Below are 8382 nucleotides of genomic sequence, written 5' to 3'. Positions count from 1 at the left end.
CAAGTTAGTTTTTAATCACGTGAAATTAAATTAAAATAAAAATCAAGTAATTTATTTTTAACGTAAGTAAATACAAACATAAAAATAAATTAAAGTTCTGTAACTAATATCTATTTTTAAAACTTTTACTATTTATAAATAATTTTAACTGTTAATTAAAAAGTATTTTTAATTCTAACAATAAATTTTTACAGTTACAGGTAAAACTAATGGAAGTGAATGCGTTAATCCTTCAGGGATTGTTGATAAATTAGATAAAACTCATATTAGTAATTCATCAACTTCAGAATCAGGTAAAGTATTTTAAATATAAAATTTTAGTGCCAAAATTTCTCTCAAAAATAAATAATATACTCACATTTTTTTTTTTTAATATTTTTTAGGCATAGACTACCCTCTAGATCTTTGGTACCTCATATCAGAGCACATAAAACCAGAAGACGTAGGTAAATTTTCAGTCATTTGCAAAAGCTCGTATTATGTAACAAGAACTGGTAAATTTTGGTTTCACCTTTATAAAAGGTACATAAATTTTTTCATCCAATTTTGATAAAATAATTCTTTAAATAAAAATATCTTTTTTCATTTTTAGGTATTATAAACCTCTACCATATTTACCAGAAAGACTAAGGCCTGAGTGTATGGTACTACTGCATGGCATTCGAGCATGTGTAATCAGAACGTTACATTTCACTTATTTTTCTTCTCTAGAAAAAGTTAATAAAAATCCATATTTAGAACAGGAGGAACCACATTCTTTAGTTAAGAGAAGATGTTGTCTTATGTGGCACAAGGTTTTTTTTTTTTTTTAATTAATACTTTTATTCAATTAAATTAATTAAATTTTGTACATATATTTTAATATTGATTTTTTTTTTTTATTTTATTTAGAAAGGAGAAAATCATTGGTTTTATTATTTCAAACTAAAGGACATTTCAAACAATGTTAATACTACAAAAACAATTGTATTAGTAACATAATCAACGAAGAATTCCATGAGAATAATATGCTTGAAGAAGTTGCAATAAATCCGGAAAATAATTGTCGCATACTCAGAGTGACCTGTTTAAATTATGGAATGATTCCGTTGGTAAACAGTCTGATTCTTCAATCTGTTAAAATGGACCTGTCACCAGGTTTCAAACATCATCGACTTCATTTAAATTTTTCAAGCAATTACAGCTCTAAAGTACCTACTCACGTGGTTATACTGAGCGGCGTTGTTGACTGCAAAGTCATAGATTGGTGGCATCCATGTTATCCTCATCATGATAGAGTGATTGATATTCCGCTGCCAGCGGTTGAATCTTGGGACTCTTGAAAAGTTTATTTTTACAAATTTTTTTATTACATAATTTACTGGTTATTCATCAGTAACACGTGAACTCTGTACATTATTTTAATTATCACGTGCTGCTGTTGAAGAAATCAATTCAGTTACTGTAATAAAATTAATAAATTTTAATAATTATCTAGAGTTATTTACATCAAAATAATTATTATTAAAATATTAATTATGATAAGAATTTTTTAATTCTATTAACAGTCATACATAAATTTTTTTTTATGATTTTATAATAATAAAATTGTAAAAAAATTTAATACAAAAATTATTCAAAAATTAATTTAGAAGATATTTATTAAATTTTAAGAATTTTTATGTCAAAAAAAAAATTGACACTTAAAAATTTTTTAAAATTAAAAATTCAATTTTTAAAAATTATGAAATTTTTCTTTTATTTTTTTTTTTTTTAAATAATTTTTACATCAAAATTAGCAGTCACTAAAGAATTTTAAAATATTATTTAACAAAAAATTATTTTTAAAAAATTGGAATTTAATTTTTTTTAATTTCTGTCAATTTTTTTTGCGATAATTTATTTGTTAAAAAAAATTCTAAAAATTATTAAATATCTGCTAAATTTATTTTAATTAATTTTTCAATAAAATAAATTATTAAAATTTTTAAATATATTTATTTTATGTGTCTATCGCAGCGCCTGAGTGGTTAAAGTAGAAATCACGTTAACCTCATCAGATAAAAAAACACATATAGTTGTTTATATGTATACACACATTCGTAAAAATTAATTATCACAAGAAATGGTTATGTTAAACCATGTCAAACACTTAAAATAATTTATTATTTTTCTGTAAGTGATATTTATACAAAAAAAAAATAAATAAATAATGGAAAATCCATTGAAAAAAGTTGAGTTACAAGCCGATGTTTACATGGCTTGTCTCCAACATGCCTTGTCAACTGAAAATTTTGAAGTTATGGGACTGCTTATTGGTGCTGTAGGTTATTTTATAAATTATTATTTTGATATAAAAATTTTATTAATTAATATTGAGGAATTATATTAAAATTAGCAGACATTTGACAATTTTTGATTTTTTTATTCAATAAAAAATTGCACTTGAAATTTTAAAAATTTTTTTAATAAAAATTTTCCAATGTCGGCTAATTTAATTTTTATTATTAAAAAAAAAAAAAAAAAAAAAAATGGATTAATTTTTAATAATTATTTTTTTTTCTAGATCGACGATGGAGTCACTAAAATTTCTGCGTTAAATATTCTTTTAAGGTTAGATAAGAAAAAAGACCGAGTAGAAATTTCACCTGAACAGTTATTAAAAGCTGCGACTGAAGCTGAAAGATTTACTATGGAATTAAAACGAGATATGAGGGTTATTGGCTGGTATCATTCTCATCCTCATATCACTGTTTTTCCCTCTCATGTTGGTGAGTAATAAATTTAGCTATAATAAATTTTTTTTTAATTATTTTAAAATAAAAAATTTTTCCACCCTTTTTATTCAAGTTGAATAAAATTGCAAAAGTTGATTAAAATTTATTATTTTACAGATATCAGAACTCAGGCAACATATCAACTAATGGACCCATGTTTCGTCGGTCTTATATTTTCAGTATTTTCAGAAAAGAAAGAAACAAAGGTAATTTTATAAATTTATCAAATTCTTCTTTTTTTTTTTAGATGAAATTTAATTATAAATTAATTAAAAAATTTTTAAATAACCGAGTAAATTTTATCAATTTTTTACAAATAAATTATTTAAAAAAAATTTCATTTTTAGTTTTTTAAAATTTTTATTTTTGTATTTAAAATTTTTTTAATGTCTAAATGTCAATTTTTTTGCCATAATTTGTTACAAAAATTTTTTAAACTATAAAATATCTACTAAATTAATTTTCATTAACTTTAGATGTCACTTGACAACTTTTTAATTTTTTTTTAACAAAAAAATTTATTTTGAAAAATTACTTTTAAAAAAATTGCATTTTTAATTTTTTAAAATTTCTAAATGTCAATTTTTTTATAAATTTTTTTTTTTGCTATAATTTATTTGTTAAAAAAAATTAAAAAAATAATCAACTATCTGCTAAATTAATTTTAATTTAATATTTTAATTTACAGGAGCAAGAGTGTGTTTTGACTTGCTTTCAATCTCGTAACAATGAGGCCGTAGAAATTCCATTAGAGATTGTCAAGGTTGGAGAAATTTCTAAAGAATGCATGGATGTAAGTTATTTTATAAAATAAATAAAAATTTTTTATTAAATTAAAAAAATTTTTTTGAAAAAAAAAAAATTCAGCTTTTTGTATGCAATAATTTTTTTTTGTTAAATTAATGAAATTAATTTAATTATTTTAGGCATTAAAAGATCTTCCGAAAATTCTTGTCCAAGAAGATGACGAAGTTGGAAACAACTGTATAGATAATTCAGATCCTCTTGCAATAATCCACAACAAGGCGGTTCGCACTCGAGCACTAGCACACATCACGGACATCGTTACGAAGCCTCTGATAGAAATGCTAGAAGAGCGACTTATCCTCAATGGAAATTACAAAGCTCATCTTCACAAAGTTAAGCAAAAGCTGTTGAAAGAACTTGAAAAGTCCCGGCCAACTCGACCGGAAACCGAAACTACTAAAAAGAGAAACCGAAAATCTGTAGGAAAAAAATAATTTTGTTTTATTATAACAATTTTTTCATCTTTCAAATATTCAAAAATTTTTTTCATGTCTGAGACAATTTTGATCTTTATCAATATTTCATTATTTTAAAAGATATTATTATTATTACATAATTTTATTAAACTTTAAATCCAGTATTGTTGATTCACGACAAAAATATAATTATACTTTAATTTTAATTTACAATTAATTATGATTGTATACGATTAAGTTATTTTGATACAAAATAAATGAAAAAAAAATTTTTTTAAACCTTTATTAATTTAAATGTATATTTTTTTTAAATATAATAATTTTTTTTTTAATATATTTAAAAAAAATTGCATTTTTAATTGATTAAAATTTTTACAAGTCCATTTTTTTAATAATTTTTTTTTGCTGTCACTTATTTGTTAAAAAAAAAAAAAATTAAAACAATTGTCAAGTGGCAGCTAAACTTAATAAAAATTCAAAATAATCCGCTGCGCATGCGCGGCAACAATTTAAATGTATCTGAAGTTAGCTAATTTTGAAAAATTAACAGAAGCTATTTGAACTCCGACTTGGTGATACTAAATTAATTTAAAACAAAGAAATTAAGTGAGATAAATTTTTTTATAATTTTACAGCAATAAAATTATCAAAAAAATTAATCGTAAAAATTTTTTAAATAATTTTTTTTTTGTAATTGACTTTTTAGAAAAAAATTTAAAAAATTGACAGCTGTCAGCTAACTTCAGTATTGTAATTCATTTTTGTCAGCATTAATTGTTGCGTTTTAATTGTATCTGAAATAAAAAGTTTTTTTAAAAAAAGATAATTAATTTAAATTGATATTTTTTAATTATTTTTTTTTCAAAAATGGAAAATTTTAATTCACGAGAAAACGTTGAAAAGTTACAGTTGCAGGTATGATAATTGTACACATTTTTTTAACAAATAAATTATGGCAAAAAAATTTGTTTTAAAAAATTGCAATTTTAATTTTATTAAATTTTTACAAGTCAATTTTTTTAATAATTTTTTTTTTGCCACAATTTAATTATTAAAGAAAATAAAAAAAAACTATCAAGTGACAGCTAAATTTAATTTAATAAATTGAATTATTGTTGTTGTTGTATTAATAAAAATTAATTTTTATTCATTAATAATTAAGGAGCAAAAATTGACTGAAGAATTGAAGAATTTACAAAAAAACTTAACAATTCTCCGAGATGAGCAAGTGTCATTAGCAAATAGTAATTGGAAAATGGAAATGAGTCTCCAATATTTGCAAAAAGAAAATAAATATTTAGAGGAAGAAGTGCAAAAAAAAAATGAGTCTATTGTTGAAATTGAAAATCATTATCAACAATATAAATCTGAAAATGATAAAGAGCTTCGTGATTTTAGGTTAGTAAAAATTTATTAAAATTTTGTGACTTGTTAAAATATTTTTAACGCCAGTAATTAAATAATTTATTAAAAATTTTTAATAATTCAAAAAAATTTTTTTTTAGTGAATTTTTTGATAATGAAACAAATCATTACTGTAATTTGCTGTCCAATGCAAAAGAAGAATATGTAAGTATTAAAAAAATGATTATGCAATATTTTAAAATTAAATTTGGATTCTTTTTATTTTTTAAGGATCCAGAAAATTTAAGAGCTGATATTGAAAATTATAAAAGACAAACTGCAATCTTGAAGCGCGACTTGCAAAAAATAGAGTCCGATATAAATGAATTAGCAAGAAAATTTGGTTTGACTGAACTGGGAACTAATCAGAAAGTTAAACTTGTTGATAAAATTAAATTAATTATAAAATCTATAGAAAATGACGAATCAGCTGTTCAATCTGCTATTAAAATTTACAAGAATAAAATTCGTGACCTGTCGAAGAAGATTGAGCATAAAGAACAGCTTTTGTCAGCAGTTACCAAGAAAAACTTTTGACATTATTTATTATTGTTTTATAAAAACAATTTTTATTTTTTATTATAATTTTTTTTTTTTTTGATAAATTTAATGTTTAAAAAAAGTTAAAATTATTTTCAAACAGGGTTAAAAAAAATAATTTCATTATTTTACTGTTATTTGTTTATAAAGAAATGTGTTATTTCATTTTAATTAATTTAATAATTTTTTTTCATGTTAAAAAAAATTAAAAATCTTCAATTTTGTAAAAGTTGATTTTTAATTTATTTAAAAAAAATTATTTTATTATATTATTGTTTTTTATTAATTAAAAAAAAAATTTATTACTTGTTAAAAATTAAATTTTGTTAAAATTGCGTTGAAAGATATATATGTACTATTTTTTGTTAAAAATTGTGTCATAATTTAAGACTTATTTGTTAATATAATTAGGGCCAAAATTTTTGGCATAATTTTAAAAATTATTGGTCAAAAAAAAAATTTTTTTTAATTTAATTTTCTACAAAAAATCTCTTATGATTAAAATAAAAAAATTAATATTTTCGAAGAAAATTATAAGAGAAATTTTATTTATAAAATTAAATTTAAAATTATTTTTAATATAATTAATTTTTGTAATATAAAAAATGAGATTTAATTATTTTGTAATTTTTTTTAATTACAGATATAAATGAAGTCCCAAGAGACGGTGACTGGTCTGAATGGGGCCCTTGGATCTGTAGCGCAAGTTGCAACGGAGGAGTAGGAAAGAGAAAACGTGTTTGCAATAATCCTGAGCCTAACATAAAGGGTGAACCATGCATGGGTCCAAGTGAAATGACAGGAACGTGTAATACGAATCTTTGCGGTGATATAACCCGAGATACGATTACTTTGATAAATCGAAGAAAAAAAATTAGCCAATTAGCTCTTGTTGTAAAAGAAGGCCTGCCTGTAACAATTCCATGTGACTCTGATATTGTCGCTAAAGTGGAAAAAGAATCTCCTCAATCTAAAATACAGTGGTCCCATGATGGAATATTTGTTGATGCGGATGATGATCGAATTATTTTGGATAACTGCAGTATTGGTAAAAATTATTATTTCTTCTTATTTAATTACAAATTATTTATTTATTATTTAATTCACTGATAGATGGATTTTTATTAATTATTAATAATTTAATTTATTTGAAGACAATTATTTAATTTATTAAAATTTTAATAATTATTTTTTTACATTTAATAATTTATTAGAATGTTGATGATTTTTATTTATTTTCAATTTTAATATTGATTTTTATTAATTTTTATAATTTTTTTATATTATTTATGTAAGAAATATTTCGTAATTTTTTTTTACATATTTTTAAAAAAATTAATGAATTTTTTTCGTGATTTCTTCTTTTATTTTTTTTTTTTTTTAATTAATTTTTTCAATTAAATAATTTCTTTTTTTAATTAATTTTTTCAATTAAAAAAAATTTTTTTTAATTATTAAAATTCTGTAAATTAAATATTAATTTTAATTTATTATTTCAGAAATAATACAGGCAAGTGTTAATGACTCTGGAGTTTACACGATGACTTTCCATAAAATTGAAAGAACTCATATAATTCTTAAAATTGTTACTTTATCAGTACATCCAGTAAAAACTATAAAAACTATCCGCGAAACTTTACCCATGACTGTCATCTGCCACTGTGCAATACTAGGATATGTATATGCGAATTTGAAAGTCAGCTGGTTAATTAATAAACAATCATGGAAGCACTATGGAGCGACATTACCATTGTCGATTAACGTCGACACTATTCCTGAAGTTAATAAAAGCCACCATGGACTCTGGGAATGTTTTATTGAAGAAGAAGATTTGAAATTTAATTGGAGGACTAATGCAATATTAGTCAATGTTATTAGTCCGCCGAATTGGCGAACGTATTTAATGGAAGATCCATTCACTAAGCCTCTGTTCGGATGGCTACCAAGTGAATCATATGTTATCTTCTTTTTAATATTTTTAATATTGTTTTTTTCGTCGTTGATTATTGTTGCGCTTTTTTATTATGTCAAGATTCAGAATTATTTAAAGAAAAGAGCGATGAATTATGTCAAAATAAAATAGGGAGATAAATTGATACTTTAATTAATTTAAATTAAAAATTTTTCATATTAAAAAATAGTATTAAATTTTAAATATTAACAATTTTGTAAATATAAGTCCATTTTTATGTTATGCTCATCGAGACCTTTCATTTGAGTACCCACATGTATTTTTGATATATTTTTCATATATATAAATATATAATATATATAAATATATAAAATATATGAAAAATTGATGTGGGTACTCAAATGAAAGGTCTCGATTAATTTAACATCAAAATGAGCTTATATCGTTAAAAATTTAATTATTTACCGAAATATAACTGTTATTCCTTAATTATTAAAAATTTTTTAAATTCTGATTTATTTATAAAAATAATTAAATCACTATAAAA

General features: G+C 21.8%; 4 protein-coding genes across 4 annotated transcripts; all 4 read left to right on the top strand.

Moving 5' to 3' along the window:
• Positions 1-187: 187 nt before the first annotated feature.
• Positions 188-1322, top strand: Fsd (transmembrane protein fates-shifted; the record flags this gene model as incomplete). Its single annotated transcript, XM_074243483.1, is given in 5 exon segments — positions 188-293; positions 384-522; positions 593-794; positions 892-952; positions 955-1322. Coding segments are annotated over 5 exon segments (876 nt in total), but the record flags the coding sequence as incomplete, so codon positions are not given.
• A 540-nt stretch (positions 1323-1862) lies between these two features.
• On the top strand, positions 1863-4170 carry LOC141527850 (lys-63-specific deubiquitinase BRCC36). The gene is made up of 5 exons (XM_074243545.1): positions 1863-2302; positions 2546-2750; positions 2874-2962; positions 3445-3549; positions 3683-4170. Exons 1-5 carry the CDS (start codon positions 2192-2194, stop codon positions 3995-3997), a joined length of 825 nt encoding a protein of 274 aa, XP_074099646.1. The 5' UTR covers positions 1863-2191; the 3' UTR covers positions 3998-4170.
• Positions 4171-4344: 174 nt separating this feature from the next.
• Positions 4345-6103, top strand: LOC141527851 (uncharacterized). The gene is made up of 4 exons (XM_074243546.1): positions 4345-4894; positions 5142-5377; positions 5485-5548; positions 5615-6103. Exons 1-4 carry the CDS (start codon positions 4847-4849, stop codon positions 5918-5920), a joined length of 654 nt encoding a protein of 217 aa, XP_074099647.1. The 5' UTR covers positions 4345-4846; the 3' UTR covers positions 5921-6103.
• A 473-nt stretch (positions 6104-6576) lies between these two features.
• Positions 6577-8006, top strand: LOC141527818 (uncharacterized). Its single transcript, XM_074243482.1, has 2 exons — positions 6577-6971; positions 7423-8006. The coding sequence occupies exons 1-2, from the start codon at positions 6704-6706 to the stop codon at positions 8004-8006; spliced, it is 852 nt and encodes a 283-aa protein (XP_074099583.1). The 5' UTR covers positions 6577-6703.
• Positions 8007-8382: the final 376 nt, after the last annotated feature.

The sequence above is a fragment of the Cotesia typhae genome, unplaced genomic scaffold (genome assembly GCF_013202065.1).
Source record: "Cotesia typhae breed Kobodo isofemale line unplaced genomic scaffold, CoteBio_Ctyphae contig_413, whole genome shotgun sequence".
Lineage (NCBI taxonomy): Eukaryota > Metazoa > Arthropoda > Insecta > Hymenoptera > Braconidae > Cotesia > Cotesia typhae.
The sequence above is the reverse complement of the archived record's forward strand: the minus strand, read 5'-3'. Positions and strand labels throughout refer to the sequence as shown.

Bases quoted from the DNA above. Each gene is read 5' to 3' on its own strand.
- LOC141527818 (XM_074243482.1), top strand. From the start codon at position 6,704: ATGGGTCCAAGTGAAATGACAGGAACGTGTAATACGAATCTTTGCGGT. The intron at 6,972-7,422 runs GTAAAAATTATT...TTATTATTTCAG, and splicing joins TTTGGATAACTGCAGTATTG to AAATAATACAGGCAAGTGTT.
- LOC141527851 (XM_074243546.1), top strand. From the start codon at position 4,847: ATGGAAAATTTTAATTCACGAGAAAACGTTGAAAAGTTACAGTTGCAG. The intron at 4,895-5,141 runs GTATGATAATTG...TTAATAATTAAG, and splicing joins TTGAAAAGTTACAGTTGCAG to GAGCAAAAATTGACTGAAGA. The intron at 5,378-5,484 runs GTTAGTAAAAAT...ATTTTTTTTTAG, and splicing joins AAAGAGCTTCGTGATTTTAG to TGAATTTTTTGATAATGAAA.
- LOC141527850 (XM_074243545.1), top strand. From the start codon at position 2,192: ATGGAAAATCCATTGAAAAAAGTTGAGTTACAAGCCGATGTTTACATG. The intron at 2,751-2,873 runs GTGAGTAATAAA...ATTATTTTACAG, and splicing joins TGTTTTTCCCTCTCATGTTG to ATATCAGAACTCAGGCAACA. The intron at 3,550-3,682 runs GTAAGTTATTTT...TAATTATTTTAG, and splicing joins TTTCTAAAGAATGCATGGAT to GCATTAAAAGATCTTCCGAA.